Raw genomic sequence first — 22,995 nt, 5'->3', positions numbered from 1 at the left:
AATTATTCTACATCATACAACATCTCATCTCTCATCGACACTAATGTAAAATAAGAGAGCTATTTAATTTTTAATTTTACATTGGTGTTGATGATTAATGGGTCACATAAGTTGCTCGGGCCACAGGTCAGCTCGTGTCAAGTGACATGTGCAAGTGAGGCCCGACTGCGCACATAAGCAATTGGACACAGACCCGATTGGACACGGACCCGATTGGACACGGGCCCAATTGGACACGGACCCGATTAGACATGGAGCCGATTGCGCATCGACCCGATTGCACACGACCCGTTTGCACACGGACCCGATTGCACGCGGACCCGATTGCGCACCGACCCGATTGCATACGGACCCAATTGCACACGAACTCGATTACGCACCGACCCTTTTGCACACGGATTCGATTGCGCACCGATCTATTTGCACACAGACCCGATTGCGCACCGACCTGATTGCACACGACTCGATTGCACACGGATCCGATTGGACACGGACTCGAATGGACACAGACCCGATTGGACACGGACTTGATTGAACACAGTCTTGATTGCACACCATCCGGATCGGACACAGTCCCGATTGGACACGGACTCGATTGGACACAGACTCGATTGGACACGGATCCGATTGCACATGGACCCGATTGCACACCGACCGGATTGCACACGACCCGTTTGCACACGGACCTGATTGTACACGGACCCGATTGCGCACCGACCCGATTGCACACGATCGGTTTGCACACGGACCCGATTGCACACCGACCCGTTTGCACACGATACGATTCTGCATCGCAGAATAATGCAAAAACAACCTAGATAGCACAGAAAATTTAGTATAAATTTTTATAGATATTTTACAAATTTATTTTTAAAAAACGTTTTTTAAAAGTTATATAATCGTTTTTCATAAATTATTTAGAAATAATACAAAAATTTTTAACAATATATAAAATATATTTTTAAAACGTACTGAAAAATATTTATGGTATATAAACTCGAAATATTTTTTATATTTTTGGATTATAATAGCATAAATATTTATTTTTAATATTTTCATAAATATTTATCATAATTTTTTTTATACCTGACAAACTCGGACATAAAAATACGTACAAAATATTAATTATATTTTATAGTCGCAAATCCATGTGGTGCAGAAAATGCTTTGTGCGCGCACACATACACACACACACACACACACGCGCGCGCGCGCTAACTCATGTACTATCTGCAATGCGGAATCATATCGTGTACAATCGGGTCCGTGTGCAAACGGGTCGGTGCGCAATCGGGTCCGTGTGCAATCGGGTCCGTGTGCAAACGGGTCGGTGCGCAATCGGGTCCGTGTGCAATCGAGTCCGTGTGCAATCGGGTACGAGTCCAATCAGGTCCGTGTCTAATCGGGTCTGTGTCCAATCGAGTCCTTGTCCAATCGGATCTGTGTCCAATCGAATCCGTGTCCAATCGCGACTGTGTCCAATCGGGAAATACTACTGTGTCCTCGACACACACACATTCAGATGCACGCCAAAAAAAAGAAAGAGCTGGCAAATTATTCGGTTTAGCGGCGCCAAGTTTTTGTAGTAAAATATTTATTCGTATTAAAATATTTATTTGTAATATTTGTTTTTAGTCGTATTATAATACTTATTTGCCAGCTCAATATTATGTCCTTTATTTCTTGCTATGCTTCCTGACAATTGTATTTTACAGGCGCGCAGCAGCCAATAATTTAATACGAAAGGCTGATATTTATAAGTTGATCTTGCATTTAAGATTTTCTTAAATTTATAATGAAATTACTTTTATAGTTAACAAAATTGTATCTAAAGATAAACTTAAGACAATTTTAAAGCCATATCATACTAAAAATTGAGATTGAAATTAAATTTGATCATTCAAAGCAAAAAAATATTGGTTTTGTTCCTAATTGGTTACATTTCAATTTAATCTCAATATCAATCTTTAGTCTGATGCAAGCTTAATGAAAAATCAAACTATGAATGCTAGCCAAAGAATAAACATCTATTTTTATAGATTGGCGCATATATTTCTTTATATCATTATTTTTGTAGAGAAAAAACTTAATGCTCTCATTTTGTAATGTTTATTCTTAATTGGCGCAAAATATTTACATATCATTATTTTTGTAAAGAAATTAATTTGTGTGTGTAAATACAATAATTTTTTATTTAAAATAATTGTCACTTTAATAATCAAAGTTAGGGGAGACGGGGGCTAGAATTAACATTTTTTGAAAAAGCAGTTGTATTTTCTAATTCAGATATTATTTGGATATATTGCTTTTTGCAAGTGATAATATGATCATTTAGCTAATATGTAAGCAAGGATGTTTTTTTAAATTACTAATAGGTTTTTGATAAGAAACGATTCTTTGGAAAAAGTGTCATGTTAATTTTTGTTCCGCATTTGGGGCAAAAATTAACAGCTCAGGTGCAGTTATTAACATACGGCAACTATTAACATATATATTAACACTGTTAGTTGTTTTAATTTTTCTTAAATAAAAATGTAATTTTATTTTATTTTATGAAATTCTTGATTTATTTGAGGTTAATTAAATCATGTAATAACATAGAAAAAGTTATTTGCTTATAACCAAAATACCATAAATAGCATAAACTTTTTTAAAATACAAAAGAGAACATAGCACATTTTTCATTAAACATATTTATAATAGTTAGTAACATTATATTACTATTCAAGAACAAAAAAAATCACAGCATAGTATTCTTATTACAGCTTACAACAAAAATATTGCATAAATCTCTTGGAAATACAAAAAAGAACATAGCACATCGATATTATTCATTAAACATATCTATAGCTACTAACTTTATATTACTATAATATTCAGAAACTATTATTACTATTATTATTATTAAATATTATTACTACTCATCGTCGTCAGAATGACAATTAACACAGATAAATGAGGTAACGTTACCGTTACCGTTACTCTTTGTCCTTCTGTCCGTATTTTTTATAATTTCTCATTCTAAAAACAGAAAAAAACTATAGTATATGTTTTCTGATTTAAATATCATACTACATTCTTAAAATTAAGCGCAGGGTAAGTATTAACAGTGTTAATACTTGCCCCAGAAATTTGTTAATATTTGCCTCATCTCAATAATTTATTACTTAATTTAATTCATCCAAAAACTAGTAAAATCCCGAGAAAAATAGATATTAGTATGATCAGATGTAAAAATATATAATTAAATACGAAAAGATCTAATAACATATAATCATATGTAATCTAATCTGAAATTTGGCGCAATATGATCATATATAATCATAAAAATATATAATTAGATATGAAAAGATCTAATAATATATATTTTTTATATGATTATATAATAGGTATTATATATGATCATATAAAATATAATACATACATTATTAGAACTTTTCATATCTAATTATGTATTTTTATGATTATATCTGATCATATCGCGCCAATTTTCGGATCTGATTATATATGATCATATATTATTAGATCTTTTCATATCTAATTATGCATATTTACATCTGATCATATTAATGTCCATTTTTTTCTCGGGATAATATTCAAAATAACGTAAAAAATTAAAAATAAACTAATATAAGAATCATATAAAACAAATGAAAGGAAAAAATGACGACAAATTTAGGCAAAAATCAAAATTTAAGCATATGAAAATTTTCCATTAGCTGACTAAAATGCAGCGCACATGCGCCAACTTCTCGCATGACGTCCAGCGGGACACTGCGTGTCGTCAGCTAATGCAGAGCGTTACATAGGACAAAAAAAATCTAAAATAGAACATCTAAGAAGAATAGTATTTTCAAAAATTGAGCGTTAATACTTACCCCTGTTAATTTAAGCTCCCGTCTCCAAATATAAATTTATTTAAATATATATGCTCGAATATGACCTTAGATAATCATATATGACCATATATGGGTTTATGCGGACAAAATTCATATATGGGCATATAAGATTATTTCTTATATGAGCATATAAGAAGTATTTTTCCCGGGATGTTAATTATATCATTTAATAAACCTAATTATTTCTATAGTTCAATTCAATTTAATTTATATAACTACAAAAAATAGTTGTGTTGCTATTTCTCCATATTTTTATAGTTGCCGTAACTTTTTTTCTCTGAGGATAGCATTAGAACTCAAAAAATGTTATACGAAATTGAAAATAAATATGTCCAGGAGTGTGTGTTTATAAAAATTTGTTTAACAATACGGAAATATTTCAATCGCAGAATATGTAATACAGTATATATTACATTTTATTATATAAAGATTTATTTGTTTAAAATATAAAAACCAAAATAAAAATAGTTTGTACATTTATGTAAAAATATTGTTATTAAATATCGTTTATAATTTATTTTTTCGATTGCTACATACATAATTTTTATAAATTTTTATACATAGCTTTCATTTTCATTGATTTTTATTATGAATAGGTTTACATGTATTTTTATCGAGATACGGTAGTGTCTCGTGTCAAGAAAACGCGCAGCGCGAGATCGCGCCGTGTCTTATCACCATCCGATTATCGGATCTCAATAACAGCTAAAACAAATTTGATATAAACAAATTAAAAAAAATTATTTTACGCCTCAAATGTTCTTTTGACCTAAAGTGAAGCTTCCAATAGTTACTTTTCCAATCCTCCCGTTCGTCTAGCCATAGGTATTAATGGGTTAATGTACAAATCACATATTTTCGAGATTTGTAAAAAAACCTAATGTATAAGAGCAAAATGCGCAACAGATTCAAGTTCAGCACCTCGAAATCTATACAGGGAGCCTGGAAATTTTTGACATAGCGTTTGCATAGAGATAGAACGGACCAAACTGAGTAGAAAAGTCCTCTACCATTTTACAAATGTGTAATAGTTAAAGGGAGCCTAAAGTTGTCTGTTTTACCGACATTTTTTAATTAAACTTATCTTTTAATTGGTTTTATAGAATCGCAAAACTCTTTTATAGAATTAAAGTACACATCAAAATCTAGAGGAATACGGTCGATTTAATATAAAAAAAACGAAAAAAATTTTCTTTTTTGGTACATAGAGCTGTCACTTGATGACAATATTTGCTTAGTATACAAAATCTATGATATGTATGTATAAAATAAAATCGTATTCTTCTAGGGATAACATATACGAACAATGATCATGCAATTCAAACTAAGATTAAAAGTCTAGAAAAAAATATTAATTTCGTGAACTTTTTATAACTGCAAATTCAGATATAGGTTAAAAAAAGAGCAGTCTGAAAAACATCTTGTTTATTCTCGGTATAAAATCCAGTTCATATAACGATATTAATACGTATACTTTAATTCTAGAAAAAGATTTCCGAATCTATAAAAGAAATAGATACGAAATCTTGTTAATGATATGCACGACTTTACATTATCGACCTTGATTAAATTTGACGGACACTTTAGCATACTCTTAACGAATTATTAATTAAGAATGAATAGCCATTTTGCCCTACCACCAAATACCGGCAATCGCGCGGCAGCGCAGCGCGAGACAAGATAAGACCGCCCAGCGAGACGCGCGTCTGCAGTCGCTAGGAAGTTGTTTACAATCTGAGTAAAGGATTTTTCTACTCAGTTTGGTCCGTTCTACCTCTATGCAAGCGCTATGCCGATAATTTTCAGTCTCCCTGTATAGAGTACCTCCGACGGTTCATGTAAATAAAAAAAAAGTTTTTTGTGATTCTGTGTTATTATTGACAAAAAATGAGTAACTTTACTATAAATTTATCATCCCTGTTTTAAAAAAATGTTTTTCAATCGTGTTTTTGATTTCTGATTTTCATGAGCCTATAATAGAAATTCAATGTAACACTATTTCATATATTATACAATATTTCATATATTATACAAATGAAAACTTAGACTTATGAATAATTGTATATTTATATTTTATGAGAATTTTACGGATAATAATATTTCATATCTTATAACGTTTAAACAAAATTCTATGCAATGTTGTTCAAAATTAAATAATTACGAATTCATGTAGAATATAAAAAATATTTTTATGTATCTTAATCGTATTTTTGATTCTTAATTTTCATAAGTAAATAAAATTTAATGTAATATTAAAATACCATTTAAATAAAAATACCTATAACACTATTACGCATAATTGTAAGTCAAATATTATAAGAATTTTACTAAAAACTTATCATATTATAATATTCAAAAAGATAACAAATACTATGCAATGCTATTCACAAGTTGCATAATTGCATCTATAAAATAAGGAATAAGTAAAATCCATATTAATTTTATTTTATCATAACTTTTACATATTTTATTTCTAACATACTTTTACTTCTAACATACTTCTAATTTCTTGATCAAAATTTGTTTGTTTTCAATATAATTATTAACTAAATAAAAGATATATTTTATTATGTTCTACTGTGAAAAAGTCGTTTTCTATCTATTAATGTCAATCTATCTATTAATGTCATCCTATCATTCTGAATCAAATTCTCTCAATTTTAATACAGAAACTTACTAATTAAAACTATTACATTAATTTATTATATTAAATCAAATATTTATATTACCGTTTTTTATTTTTTAAATGTAGTCCTGTAGCAAAAATTCCTTATTTTCTCAATATAATCATTTACTGAACGAATAGTAAGCAATAATGTACATCATATGCCTATCGTATTTTATTCATATAATGTATATCTATCGTTCTCTCTCCAAATTCCAGTTTATTTCCCATTAAAATATAAGTCAGTGTTTTTCTATTGCAATTTCATAAAAATTTATGATAAGATTATGGAGTACTTTTAATAAAAGGCATTAATTTAATATTATAGAATGTCACGTAAAGACTTCTATTTCTAAAAAATTCACTTAAACAATTACTTTCTCTCTAACTGTAATTATAAATACTCAATATATTTATATATATATATATGTATATATATATATATATATATATATATAATAATTAAGAAAATTATTGTAACATATTGAATAACGCATTCTTGTACATTTGAATGATTTTTAATCTAAATTTTAAACTACACAATGCATTTATTTATTAATTTCGATTAATAACAAATTAAAAACAATATAGAATTTATGATTTTATTTATAATGTGATAATATATAAAAATTATTATACTACTTAGGTATTTCTGAGTACAGAAAAGTTGTCAATATTAATATATTAATTCTTATTAATACATAAATTAAGCTGAGCTGGGGCAAGTGCGGGCTCGGGATAAGTGCGCCATTAGCGTACTTTGTGTAACGTTGCATGGAAAATGATATAAAATACGCTTTAGTCGTACGTTGGGTAGATGCAATCATGCAAATTTTCACCGCTAAAGCGCTCGCCATTATCAATCAGTAATCTCAGTAGTAAACAGTCAACATTAAGAGACACGGTAGTGGCTCGCGCCAAGTGAAAACGTAGCGCGAGCCCGACCGTGCTCTTTTACTCGAGTACGCGACTTGCGAGCACCCGAGATTATCGGATCTCAGAAACGGCTAAACGGATCGAGTTCTAACTAAGCTCAATCGAAAGCTTGGGATCAATTTGTATAAGAAAACTATTTTTATTTTTCCTCCACGTATCCTATGAGAGGAGGTATTACGACGCAAAATCCAAATGTCAAAATTTTTTATTAAGATACGTCGACTTTAGAAAAAATCACTTTTACACTTTTGATACAAAAGGCGCTTGTATGCTATGATGAATGAACACGTATCAGGTTATTTAGGAACTTGCTGAACCGACGAAATATAGTGGCATGAGCAGCGGTCACATTCGCATGCTCCTTGGGCAACGTTTCGTTTCACGCGTAATGTCCAATGTTAATAATCATGTTCGTAATAAAACGGAATGCAGCCATTTGCATCGTCACTACGGCGTTTGCATCATGTATAATGAGTTATGTGGGGGTTGCCAGGGGTTCGCGCAAAATGACGAGCAATGTAAGGTTATATTATGACAGTTTCGTGAAGTAGTTATTATACCGTTATATCTATAACAGTGACTGATGTGTCTTTTAATTGAACGCGCCAACTATTAAATGAAATCGTCAGCTAGCTTGCCGATGACGTAGTCACAGGCTGTAATATCGGAGATATGTTTATGGATACCAAGAATTATCTCTACATCTCTTAGTCTATTTAATAATTGTTATGCATTTCATAAAAGCTGGATATACGAATAAAGCACAGAAATGTACAGATAAGGCTTTTAGTCAAATCAAAAACTAAAAACTAACTTTAAGTACTTTAAGTACTTTGTTCCCAAAACAATTTATTCTAATTAATACAATACTTTTCTCTACAAAAGTAATGATATGAAGAAAATGCGCCAACTATGAAAATGGATGTTTATACGAACTAAAACATATATTTTTACAAATACTTATTTGTACAAATATTACAAATAAATATTTTAATACAAATAAATATTTTACTACAGAAACTTGGCGCCGCTAAACCGAATAATTTGCCAGCTCTCTTTCTTTTTCTTTGTGCATGCATCTGAATGTGTGCGCGCGCGCATGTGTGCATGCGTGCGTGCGTGCGTGCGTGCGTGCGCGCGCGCGCGTGTGTGTGTGTGTGTATTTAGTTTGTTTATAAGAGAGCTATTTTTAATATCTCAATCTCTTATGCGTGCGTACGTTCTCTCTCTCTCTCTCTCTCTCTCTCTCTCTCTCTCTCTCTCTCTCTCTCTCTCTCTCTCTCTCTCTCTCTCTCTCTCTCTCTCACGTGCGTGTATGTCATATGTATATGACACCATTACAATTTCGATTGTAAAAAATTGTAATTTTAAATCATTATTATTTTAGTATACAAGTTAAATTGTAAGAAAGGGATTTTGTAGTAAATCAAATTATTCGGTTTAGCGGCGCCAAGTTTTTGTAGTAAAATATTTATTTGTATTAAAAAATTTATTTGTAATATTTGTACAAATAAGTATTTGTAAAAATACATGTTTTAGTTCATATGAATATCCATTTTCATAGTTGGCGCATTTTCTTCATATCATTACTTTTGTAGAGAAATATTTTTTGTTCTTTTGGGGGAAAAGATAATTTCATTAAAATTTCATACATTTGTAGTGCCGAATTAAAATTATTTTGTACAAGAACAGATTTTTGAGAGCGTTTTTTGCGCGCGTATACTTGGCGCTTTTTAATACTTTTTTTTTTAAAAGGTAATTTTGTTGTGATTTTACTCATTTTATAGTGACAGGTACCTTGTTTGTTTTTATAATATATACGAAGATTCTTAAGACAATTTTGAAGTCCATATCATATCAAATTAAGGATTGAAGCCGAGATTAATTAAAATGACAAAACAAAGTTATATTGATTTTGATTTGTTTTCTGATTATATTTTAATTCATTTTCAAAATATGCCTATTACATTGTAAAGGATTACATTGTAAAGGAAAATACTTCTGTGATTAATTTGAAGATTAGCATAACACTATGCATTATACAATCAGTATACTACAAAACATTTTCATTTTTTTATGGAAATAAGTATTCTGAGATAAGTTAATACTTTGTGTTATGGTTTATTTTTAGTTATCATATTAAAAGAAAGAAAAGAAAAAACACTTTATTTGAACTTAAAGTAGAAGAGTAGAAAGGGAAAAATGAGTGAACGGATAAGGAAAGAGAGAAAGAAAGAGAGAGAAAGAGAGAGACAGAGAGGAGGGAGGAGAATAACATTGTAATAATGCCTATGCATATACGTACGTGCATATGCATATGTGCATATGAACATCTACGTACATATATATGCATGTGTGTGTATTTTATTTCTCTCTCCCTCTCTCTTTTTCTTTGTGTAAGTAATTCTTCTTTCTCCTGAATATTATATAATATAATTAACCTCAAAGCTTAGAATTAACAGTATGACTGACAGAATATGTTTTAAGAAAATAATAAAATAAAGTGAACAGTTTATTCTTTTGCAATGTATTGAAATAGGTAAAAAGCATGAAATCTTGTCCGAAACAATTACAACAAAGTGTACACTATAATGTCACTCAGTTGGCTTGCCGATGACGTGGTCACAGGTTGCAATATGGGTAATATGTTTATATGGATGCCCAAAGATCATCTGTGCGTCTTAGTCTACACACAGAAAAATAATTACTCTTCCAAGTAAATATTACGCGTTCTAAGTAATTGGTTTCTTTTTACAATTGCAAATCTATGGTAAACTTGTTACACGTATCACATTTACTTAAAACATATTTTAATTTTTAGTAAATATAATACTTTAAACAAGAATATTCACTTTAAACAAATATTATTATCCAGAATCCTACGTAATTCTTCTTCAATCAAGTTTTATAATATTCTTGAAACAAGAATAAATTCTTATTTTAAGTAAAAAAATGTTGTAATTTTCTAATACTTGTGACAAGTGTACCTGAAAATTAATATTAAGAAAATATTCTTAGTTGAAGAAAACTAATACTTGAACAAAATAAAATAAAATAAGTAATTATTTTCTTGGTTGTAGAATATTTTTTGTGTGTATTTAGTAACTGTCATGCATTCTATGCAAACCGGATATATGGATAAAGCACATAAATTTACCGATAAGGCTCTTAGTCAAATCGAAAAACTAAAAAGTGTTTAAATACTTTGTTGTTCTCAAAACAATTTATTATAATTAATTTTCTTCATACATTTATAAAAATCACATTAAAAAAATTTTTTATTTGTAGTTAAATTGTAATTGTATTTTTATAATTATGTTTATTGTTCTTTTACAGTTATTGATAATAAACCTATTTTGTCTGTGTTTCACCTAATGCTTTTGGAACATATAATCATGTGCCTTGTAATGAGAAACAAAAGCGTTGCTCTTACAGAAATTGTGAATGTGGTCTATGGCCTTTAAATAACCTGCAAATTTGGCAAGCTTGAGAAATTTTCGTAAGCGCCACGTTTTTATTTCCCATTACAAGCCGGCATACAATTATATGTTCCAAAAGGATTATTTAAAACACGTGCAAAATAGATTTATTATCAATAACTGTAAAAGAACAATAAATATAATTACAAATGTACAATTACAATTTAACTATAAATTTAACTGTAAAATACCAATAAATATAGTTAAATATAATGCTATATATATATGACGCCATTACAGCATACATATAGCATATATAATTGCTAGTATCTTGGTGACAAAAGATGATCCTTATTCTTACAACATTATCAATATTTAACCAATGCATAACTCAATACATCACACCTCATCTATTTAATTATCAACACTAATGAAAAATTAAAAACTAAATTACCTATCTAAAGAAGATAAAAAAACGTGCCAAGTGTGTGGTTTTTCTTTAAGAAAAAAAATTACAAAATCCAAGATAATTTTTTTGATAATATCAAATTCAACCTAAGTGATATATAATTTGTAAATACTACAAAATGCATGATATCCAAACCAAAATACCTTTTTAAAAAAGATAAAGGAAGCGCGCCAAGTGTGTGGTTTTTTTAAGGAAAAAAATTATAAAATCCGAGAATTAAAAGATAATAAAAAAAGATAATACTTTTGATCATATCCAATTCAACCTAAGTGATAATAAAAAATCCAAGAATACTTTTGATAAAATTAACATAAGTGATATTTTTTTATAACGAAAAAAATTACAAATCCCAGATAAAACTTTTGATCAAATTCATCCTAAGTAATATACATTCCTAAAATGATATAACTTTGATTATTAAAGAACAATTATTTTAAATAAAAAATTGTATTCAAACACACATATTAATGTTTCTAAAATAATGATATGTAAATATGTTGTGCTAATTAGTAGAATGTGTAGAAAGTATATTGTTAATTTTATTTTTTGGTAGAATGGCGATGATATCATCCACGTATCTAAAAAAAACACGGAACGTCGAATTTTGATTTTTTTAGGCAACCAGTTTCTAAATCGTCAAGTACAATGTCATCTAAAATTGGCGATAACGGACCCCACAGGACTACCGAATACTTGTTCGTAGTATTCAAATTTAAAGCCCGTAGAATCTAATATTAATTTCACAGCATGTATAAACTGCTGTGTCTGTAACTTTATGAACGGCGAGATATCAGCCCATCGTTTTTTGATCGCTTCAGCAACCAGTTCTTTTGGAATGTTTGTGAATAACGCAGTAACATCAAGTGGTACTAGAAGTTGTTCGTTGTTAATAGTGACATTTTTTATCTTATTCACAAAAGACCAGCTGTCGTTTATATGAGATCGCGGTTTAGAAATGGACAGTTGTAAGATGTCGTATAAATAACGCGCGATATTGTACAAAGGGCTCTCGATAGCTGAGACTATTATACGTAAAGGAAAACCTTCTTTAGCTTTGGCAATTTGTAACAACGTGGTAGGTTTCCGTTAGTACAATTTAGAAATCTATATGTCTGTTCATCAATAATGTCATTGTCACGCTGTAATCTAATTGGTTAATTGATTTTTGAATTTTAGAAATTTTTAGGGAGCTGACTTATTTGAGCTACGCAATAATAAAAAAAATTTTTTAAAGCCCTATCTTATACGTCCGCCATTTTGTGAAACATGTGTTGAAACACAATTACGATTTATATGGTTTTCAACAAAAAAGTTCAAGCTTTAATTTAAATTTTGGTTTATCTCGATACGATAATTTTTGGCGGAGTTGTCGTTATTGAAATATATTTAAAAATTTGAGAAAAATTAGGTGGCCCATTTTTTTTGCGGGTGAGTGTAATTATATACAAAATCCATATATTCATATATGTTTATACTAATTTCTTTCTTTTTCAAAATTTCTGTTAAGAAATCTATAAGTCTATAAAAAATAATAGTCATATTAAAAAGACAAAAACTAGTTAAAAATATAATGTTCTTTTACAAAAAATATAATGTTTTTTTTACAAAAAGTTAAGTACGAAAAATGAGTTTTCCATTTCATCATCATTAATTTTGTTACGCATGTTGATGAATGTGAAGGCAAATACTGATAATTAATTATATTAAAGATTATAATTTTTATTTGTTTATTTAACCTTATTTTATAAAATATCTTATTTCATTAATTATTTTTTCAATTATTAACGAGACAAATCAGAATACAATAAAACTGCTGCATAATTTTCGATCACTTTGTTACTTTTTTAAATTATTTTTTGAAAATGAAACAATGAGATCTTTAGTGAGAATATGGTATAAACGACGATGTGGTCGACGAATAATAGAAGTATTGTGTCGCTCGTCGAATTCTCGGATGATTGAAATATTATTGAAATATTAGTCGAACGGACGAAGGGCGAAGAGCGACGAGGGTTTGCAGTTGTCTGCCGCCCTCTCATCAAACTCACGTAACGCCACGTTACGTCACGTCGGCGGTCTGCGTCTGACACGCGTGAATTCAACAGGGCACACAGCAAACCAACGATACTTATTGTTTGCAGTACGTAACGTAGTGTACGACCACCCGAGGGTTTCGTATACCAGCCATCCATGTGAGAGAACGGAAAAAGTTTTCAATAACGATAACGAGATGATAATAATTACTATGTTTTTATTGATAAGTAATTATACAGTTAGAACTATTTTACCTAAGTTTTTGATAAAATAGTTTCAACTAAATATAAAGTAATTATAAGAAAATAATGTAATTGTAACAAAATGATTATAATTATTACCAAACGTTTTATTAATATTATAATTTTGTTATTATTATTGCATTTATTTATAACAACTAAACAATATTATTACAAATCTATCTTACAGGTTTACCGAGAATTTTTTTTAGTGTACGTTACGTAAAAAAACATTTACCAGTTCTTTCACATTTCTGTAAAATATCTAAATCATGCCTATGCCATTCTATATGAAAAAGTGTCACGTATGTACATGGGATGGCCGGAATACCTTGTATCGCGTTTCGTTTTTCTGAAATATTCCGTAAATAACTTGTAGAAATAAACGATCGGGATCGCAAGGGTTAACGCGCGAAAGAGCCATCGTTTTTATTCACGAGCCAATTAAGCGCATTTGCAAGCTCACGCTCGTGTAGCTTGCCGCGACGACGCTCGCTCTCTTCGTCGCTGCTGTAAACACTGCGGTCATTAGCGATGGTCGCGTGGCCCTCGACGAATTCCGAAGGGTTAATTGGAAGAAATAAACGTATGCACAACGTGCAGCCGACCGCCCGATGCGCGCGCGGAGACCCATCCGCGACCCTTTGGCCACCTTCCTGCGACCCCCCATTCGTGCCTTCGCCGGCGGAGATAACCAGAAAGGGCGAAGGACGAGCCAGGTCGGTAAAAGGGTGCTCTCCCGCGGTGTGACGACGATGCAAATGAGAGAAACAATCTGCACGGGGGCGTTTGCCTGGTCTGGTGCGAGAATTCACGCGAAAAGTGTTACGAGGGATAACAATGGAATCACACTTGTGAGCAAAAATGTTACGTTTTTAATGATTCACCCGCAAGAACGATTTCTGAACCTAATGCTGTTATTCTTCAATCTATCATAAAATAGGATTGATATAGCGCCAATCATATTTATTATCAAAGAAGAAATATTTTATTCTTAAATGAAAAGTTCTTAAATCTAGTATAAAATGATTTTTTATGCTATCCTATTAATTTTCTTAGAATGATTTATGACAATCTTATGCTATTCTAGATTTAAAAATAGACCGATCTGAAGATAGAAATTTCTGATTTAATTTTAATCTTGTTTTATTTTTATTATACTATATGAGATTGTAATAAAATTAAATAGAATATTTTTTATTGTCACATCCTTTCTGAGAGGATTGTAAGCATAATCATAAGCTTTCACAGAGATCTGATTACAAATATCGATCTATAATATGTTTATTTTTCTACATTTTATTTAAGATTTACATCGTATATTGAAGTAATTATTTGTTTAATAATTAATTTATTATAATCATTTAGAATCATTAAATTATAATCATTGAAAACAAATTAAAAAAATCTTTAGTATCCTTTTTAGAATTGTTTTTAAAAGGCAGAGAATTTATTGTTTACTTATGTTAAAATCAAATAAATATACTGATAAAAAATCTTATACACGTAATAGTAATCAAAAGAGTTGTCAGTGAAAAGGGTGAAGAAGTAAGAAGTAAAAAAAAGAAGAAAAGAAGTAAAAAAAATCGAGGAAAGGGGCGGACAGAAAGCAGGATGGTTTCTCGCAACGAGGTGCATGCAAATTAAACGGAAACAAAGCGTACGGGGCGTTTATCTTTTCTGGTACTAGACACCGCCGTGAGGATGATGAGAACGGCAAGGAAAGAGGGAGGAACAAAATGGGAGATTCGGCAAAGTAAGAGGACCCTATTAAGCTGCCCAGCAGGCCGCACGCCGGAGATAAAGCAAGCCGACACGCTTTTTATTATTACGAAATTACTGCGTGTTGCTGGGCCACTGCTAAAAGGGAAGCCAGGAAAAATTGCGCTGGCTTGGCAGCAATGAGTGCCCTAATCGCGTGTCCATTAAAGCACAGTGGACGCCACGAGTCTTTTTTTCGGGGTTCGTGACACGAGAGTATGTCTTTTATGCGTGCATTAATACGTTTGTCGTGGACAAAAATTATTTCAGCCACCTTTCCAACGTAAATCCAAGAAGTCAAAATTTACAAAGGAATAGGACGAATTTCATTCTTAAATGCTTTCTATTATCTATAATTTTTGTTTTCTATATGCTTGAATTTTATTGTGCTTTTTTGATATAATATTTGTTTATGTATCTTGTTGTACGTTTTTGACACGTCACTTAATACATTTTTATGTTAACAAATTACTAATGAGTTTTATTAATCACTTGTCGCATTTTTTGTTTAGTTGTACCAAACAAAATTACCCTTTTAATAAAAAATAATAAGTCACTAAATGTATGTGTGGCAAGAAAGAATCTATACAATAGAAAAGATAAGCTACACATTGTCTTGTTATATTGTTAATTTTAAAATATTTTTTACGTTTTTTAAATTGAATATTCTGTGACTTATTCCTAGTGTGTACTTTAAACACTTAAAAAATTTTTTAAGTCTGTAAAGCTAATTCGGAGAATTTTATATTCTATAATGTCGACAGATTTCCTTAAGACGATTCATAATAGTCCTTTTTTACCAATTACAAACAATAATTTTGTGACAACTTTTGATAGAAAGTACTTACAAAGTACTTTCACAAATTACTACTTTCAGAATTATATATATATATATATATATATATATATATAAAATATTAATTAATAAAAAAAGTCATTAACAATATGTTCTCTACAAATTGGCCGTATGCTCTTTTCCATCAAAAAGAGGATACGGCCAATTTAAAGAGAACATATTGTTAACAACTCCTAGATAGCACAGAGAGTTCAAAAAGAACTCAATTGTATGTCATCAATTATGAATTCTTTTTGAGATACAAAAGAAATTATTTTTATAAAAAATTGGTAAAAGAGGACTATTTTTAAATCTTTTTAAGAAAATATTAAATCATTGTACTCTTAGAATAACTGAAATGAATCTTTTTTAGTATAAAAATTGTGACCAGTGATGTAAAAGGTAGATTTACTTGGTACAAGACAGTACCGTATCTCTTGATATAGAGATTGAACATCTATTTCTTTTGTGCTTTGTGTTATATACATATGTATACTAGACATCACAAACGTACGCTTTGCGCGCGCTATTTAGCTTTATATTTTTTACTTTCTAAAAGTAAATTACAACGATAATTGTATAGATAACCATTTATACAGGTTTGACATATTATGTCAAAATTCAATCGTAATGACAGCTACTTTCACAACATGAAGTAAGCACAACGAGAGAACCAATCAACATCGCGAAAAAGAGACAACAATCACTTCGAGATTTGCGACTATCAATATAACACGCACTTTTTAGAAAAGGGATATATACAGGATGTCCTAAAACATGTGAGTCAACGCTCGTAAAAAGGTAGAAGGGATCGAGATGAACATAAAAGTCCAATATTGTCTTAGGTTACCACAAAAATGGCACAGAACATTGATTTTTATCCCACAATTAAAGGGTTAAGAATGTGTTAGATGTGTATGAGGCAGTCAAAAGCAAAATAATAATCTGACATACAAATAAACCCTGTATGTATGTACGTACAGTGTTTTTGTTCGAAACATAATAAAGTAAACAAGAAGTCATCGAGACACTCTGTATCTTTCTGTAACTTAATGTCATTTTTGGTTGCTTTATATAAATCATTTCAGAGATCAATCTTTTGTAGTAATTAGGTTTGCAGTCAAGGATTATAGTGTTTTTCAAACCTGTGATTTGTTTCTATTCTGTGTTTGATAATTACAGAGTGTCTCGATAGCTCTAGTTTTAAATTGTTGACATATTCATTGATTCCGGTCATAAGATTTCTTTTTCTCTGCCCGACATATGTGACATCGCAGTCCATGCAACCAATTTTATATACAACATTATTTTTAGAAATATGATCAATTTTAGCTTTATGCACCTTTATGAACATATTCAATTTATTAATGATTCTGAATTTTTCTATAGTGAAAAGGTTTTTATTGACCAATGATGAGGCTGTTTCTGAGATATTTTTAATAAAAGGTGATATAAAATATTTCTTACTTATAGAGTTGTCTTCATTATTATTTTCATAGTTGCTATTATTTTTAACTAATTCTTTTTCTTGTGATGGTAGCAGTTTGTCACTAGTAAGTTTCTTTATTTTTTTATTTACTTTTTTGGAGATTAAATCAAAAGAATATCCATTTTTTCTAAGAGTTTGGATACAATATTCAATATTTTTTTGCTGGTATATAGGATGAAAAGTAATAATGCTCTGTCAATCATGCTATAGATAGCAGTCCCTGTTTTGTTGCATAAGGGGTGATGAAATTAAATGTTTATCGATATGTTTTAAACATTCATCGGCCGGAGAATTAATTTACTACTATTGATTGCTAAAAAGTTTATAAGCAAAATGGCACCAAATTGGATACAAATTGTTATATTATCGACAAGACATTGTCGAGAAATTGTTACCAGAAATATAACAAAATGTGTTTTACAAACCTCTCCAGCAAATAATTGTTAAATATTGAGCAAGATTTGATGATATACTTGTTATCAAATTGTCATCAAAGAGCAAGCAAATCTGTATAAATCAGTTTCACGTCAAATTATTATCAAAAAGCAATTTACAATCAAATAAGTTGCACAAATCTTGCTTTTGACGACAATTTGTTATCAAGTTTTGATGCAAACTTTGCCAACAGAACATAAGCTGATTACGGACAGAGATGCTATAGTATTTGATTGAAGTTTTAAGAGGTAACACCTACCTAGACGGCCAAAAAACAGGCCTAATTTTGACATTCTATTCCTGCTAAACGGGTAGTGGGAATTAAATGAAATTTTGTGTGATTATTGACTTATGTTTTGACAATATAAAAAAAATTTTTTTCAAAAAATAGTAACGGAAGGAAAAAATATGGCCGGTACACATCGAGGTTTAGAAAAACGCATTTTACGGTGACTCTCCCGCCTAAACGATCCATTTGAAACAAAAAAAAGAAAATGGTATTTTTAAGCTAACAGTAATGATTTGTCAGTGACGATCGCCGATTGTCGATTTTGTCGCTTGTTACAAAATGGCGACGAGTTGAAATTGAATTGAATTTACTATTATTAATTCTACTATTTAAAATTTACTATGGGTAATTCTACTATTGTTAACAGCCGAATTTTGCACTTTACCTCTAATCGGCAGTTCCGGGACCATATGAAGTAACAATGAACAATAGAGACTCGAAACCAGTACCAGTGCCTCCCAAAATAAACACACACGGGAGAATGCTGTCATGTCCGTGCGGCTATAACCTTTGGGCATCTGAGCGCGTCAGGTAGTAGAATTCGAGTATTCAAACGCTCGATCCCGTTTTACTCAACTCTCTGTAATTCCGCCATTTCTGCAGATATCGACATGAAACTTTCAAGATATACTTTTGAAATTTGAAGCTTCAAGAAAATGCAAAAAAATTAATTTTTTTACCCGCTAGGTAGGTGTAACTTTTAAACTAATTGTTGCCAATTTAACGACAATTTGATATTAAATTGTTTAAGAAATGCAACCTACAGTGAAAAGAGAACCTCTTATTCCTAATAAGATTGAATTTATATTGTATATGTGACAATGAATAAAATTTAACTATTCAAATAACAATTTCGTAAAAATATTTCGATACAATATCAATATTATCACGCAATATTTATTATATGAAAAGCAAACTGTTATATTTGATATTTCTTTAAAAAAATTATTCAGTTAGTTTCATATCATATATAAATTATATAAGATAGCTTGTTTCTCATAGGCAATATTTTATGTAATAGTTATACAAAATATTTATTTAAATGATAGAAAAGTTTTATCATTATCGTAAGTATATATAATGTAATTTAAGTTTTGCTATGTAATTTTAGTCTTAGAAAAAGAGATCCTTTTGTTATGTATGTTACTGTGAACTATATCGTGCTTGAACGCTTGAAATTTTGCTATTACAATCGGAGGCGTTACGAGGCAGTACACATTATATGCTCCAGCGTAGAACGCAAAATTTAAAAAGGCGCAAAATTTGGAGGATGACTCTACCAGTAACTGGCGAGACAGCTTTTTCAAAATTAAAATTAATTTTTTCAAAATTAAATTTAATCAAAAATTATTTTAGAAGTACAATGACACAAAAGCGACTGTCTAATTTAACACTTTTATTAATCAAAAGTGATTTTGATTAAAAAGATGTTACAGAAATATTCCCAAACGTTAAAGCCAAAAATCACAATTTTTTACTTGTTTTTTTCTTATTTTTTTAAATTTCTACTATTTCTATTATTTTTATTATTTTTTCGTACATTTTCTTTTAATTCTCATTTTTTACAAACTGTGTGTATTGCTTAAAAATATAATATAAAATATACTAACATCTTATGTTAATGTTAAAACAAAAAAAATATATATATAAAATTTTAAAAATATAAAAATTATTAAAAAATATAAAAATATACAAAATTTTATAAAACTTATAAAAATAAAAAAACGGAACTATTTCCTGCGTCGTCACGATTATGTTGATAACGTAAAAAACAGAAACATTTTAGCTTCTTTTTTTGTCTTTGTAGTTTCGTACTAGGGCGAGTGAGTGATTCTCAATATAGGGGCACATAAGCGAGTCGTAACGGCATCGATTACAATTGGTAAACTTCAGTCGCTTATAATTTCAGTATTATAAACTTGACATCTTTGTATTAATATTTTTGGTTTAAATTATTTCGTGAATATATTTAAAAAAAAATGCAGAAATGATAATACGTTTATATTATATAGATTATATTAATCATAAACTTTTTTTTAAACCTCAATCAAAGTTCTTATGTGAAAAAATTATAAAATCTCTTTAATTTTAATTCCTTTTTCTTTTTCTAAAAATTTTTCTTAAAAAGAAAGAAAATTGCTCGATCAATCGATTAGAATGACATGTCGATATCGCCTCGCGTCGATCATCGTCACTCAGATATTGGAATTCTATTGCAAGTTCTTGAGACATTGTCGCCAAATGGGAGTTATAGATCCGATGGATTATCCATTTCTGTGGGTAATGCCGGAATCAATCAGCGGCGGGGAAGCAGAATTCGGGCGGACCCTTTATGTTCACGACATAAATAACTGGATAAAAGTGGTACGAGGCTTGTACAAGTCTGGCTGCTCCGAACAGCTTTCGATTCAATGCCTCCCGACGAGACACGGATGCGCACCTGTCTCTCCGTCTTCCTCTTGTTCTTCCGTTCCTGTGTTTTTGCTTCCCGGCCCTCAGAGCCGTCCCGCTGATAACTTTCTTATTGCCGAACTCGATGTCGCAAGGGGAGTTTCTTCCGATTGAATCAAATTGCGTCGCAACGCATCGATTTTTATACGGGAAATGACGTACTTTCTATTTGGAATTTATCACATAATATAGCTGTAATGGCGCATACTTAATCCTTATTACTTTATCAATATTATTACATATTGTATTATATAAAAAAATGCAATTTCTTTAATAAAAAAATTTTTTTATAAAAAAATTTGTATTTTTATTAAAAAATGTTTCTTATTTTATTTATTGTGATTTAACGTAAAATTCTTTTATTATATTTTATTAATATATTTTAAAGTTTGTTTAAAATATACTAATAAAGATATTGAATTGAAAGTTTAAATATTTATAATTTTTAAAACTTTCTTTAACTTTCTTTCTCCCTCTTTTTCATTTTATTTGTATTATAATTGTTTTTTAATTTCGAATATTTTCGAGCTTTAAGCTTAAATTAGTTGAAAAATCACATGTTGTCACTCACCATCTTTATTCATTCCCATTTGCATACATTTCTTCAAACGACATGCTTGACACTGATTTCGATGCGCCTTGTCCACAACGCATCTTCCGGTACCAGCTTGACATCTGTATGAAAAAATATATTGGTTTAATTCATTATGAATACATTATGTAGCAAAAAATTCCACAATGGAAATTTGTAATATTTTGTCCTAAAATATTTAGAATCTTCTATTTCATAGAAAGAACTACACTAAGAACTTACACTACAAGAAGAACTTACACTAAGAAAGAAATATTGGATATTTATAACTGTAATAGCTACAATTAAATGTTAAAATAATTACAGTTAGAAGCACTATTTCTATCGTTATTATTATTATATGTTAGTAATAACATACAATAACATGTAATAACATTATAAATTAAATATAATTGACATTAAAATGATTAATTTATAATATTTAATTTGTAATAATTGTAATTATTTTTTATTTGTACTATGTAACTATGTTTTGTTTGTTTGTACCGAAAAAGATTAATTTATAATCATTTTTTATGCCAACTATTCAACTCTAATTAGAATTTGTTCCAAAATTTTCTTAACTGATATGCACAGGTGTAACTTTACTAGATTAAACTATACATGAATATACCTTTGCTTGAAATCGATGAAATTAAATAATTTTTTTATTTAAAAATAAAAATCCAAATAAAATTATGTAACTTGAAATTGTATAAGGTTATGAAAAACATTTGTTGTAAACAATTTTTTACGCTGTTCGAAAATTTAGTGCAATTTAGATTGAAAAGAAAATATTCGGGTCTATTAAATCTGCAAATACCAATTAAGGTTAAATTATAGTAATTGCAGTCATTTCTTAAATCAGTATAATTTATTATGTTTTCTTACTACCGTTATAGTAATAATTCTCAACTAGAAAGTGATCCGATATGTCGTAAGAACCTGCCGTGCATTCTTAAGGTATGCCTTACTAAGGCTAACTGATTAGGTTCTTATTATTACCCAATCCAGTAATCATAGTAAAGCTGAAAGCAAAGTTTAATTATGTAATCTGATCAGGTCATAATAAAGACTCTGTATATATGTCTCGTCAGAAAATATAACAAATTTTATAAGGTTACATAAGCGGGGCTCGACCAAGATGTGTTGCCTTTTCTATTCAAAATTTAGTACTACAATTATTTAATCAGGATTTAATAAGGATAATGTACATATGCCTCGTCGAAAAATATAAAAAATGCAAAATTAAAATGCAAATTTTGTAAAGGGTTCATAAGCAGGCTTCGATCAAGACATGTTGCCTTTTTCTATGCGAAATTTGGTAGAACTAATAAATTATTTAATAGATTTTACGTGATTAAAGCTTTACCGTTCATTAATGAAAAATGAAAAGATATGGAAGGATTGGCACGTATAAAATAAATAAAATACAGAAAAAAATGATAAATATAAATCTCAGTGTAGTCGAGAAAGAAAAAATTTATGTATTGGCCCTATTAC

The 22,995-nt window shown here is 29.8% G+C and overlaps 1 protein-coding gene across 2 annotated transcripts in view; it reads right to left on the bottom strand.

Moving 5' to 3' along the window:
* The window catches only part of LOC105834429 (photoreceptor-specific nuclear receptor), a 79,193-nt gene that overhangs the window by 31,140 nt on the left and 25,058 nt on the right, over positions 1-22,995 (bottom strand). For both annotated transcript variants that reach the window (XM_036285326.1, XM_036285327.1), the window contains exon 4: positions 21,493-21,596. In XM_036285326.1, coding sequence (XP_036141219.1) covers positions 21,493-21,596 — 104 coding nt within the window. The remainder of the gene's footprint in view (positions 1-21,492; positions 21,597-22,995) is intronic.

The sequence above is a fragment of the Monomorium pharaonis genome, chromosome 4, assembly GCF_013373865.1.
Source record: "Monomorium pharaonis isolate MP-MQ-018 chromosome 4, ASM1337386v2, whole genome shotgun sequence".
Classification (NCBI taxonomy): domain Eukaryota; kingdom Metazoa; phylum Arthropoda; class Insecta; order Hymenoptera; family Formicidae; genus Monomorium; species Monomorium pharaonis.
The sequence above is the reverse complement of the archived record's forward strand: the minus strand, read 5'-3'. Positions and strand labels throughout refer to the sequence as shown.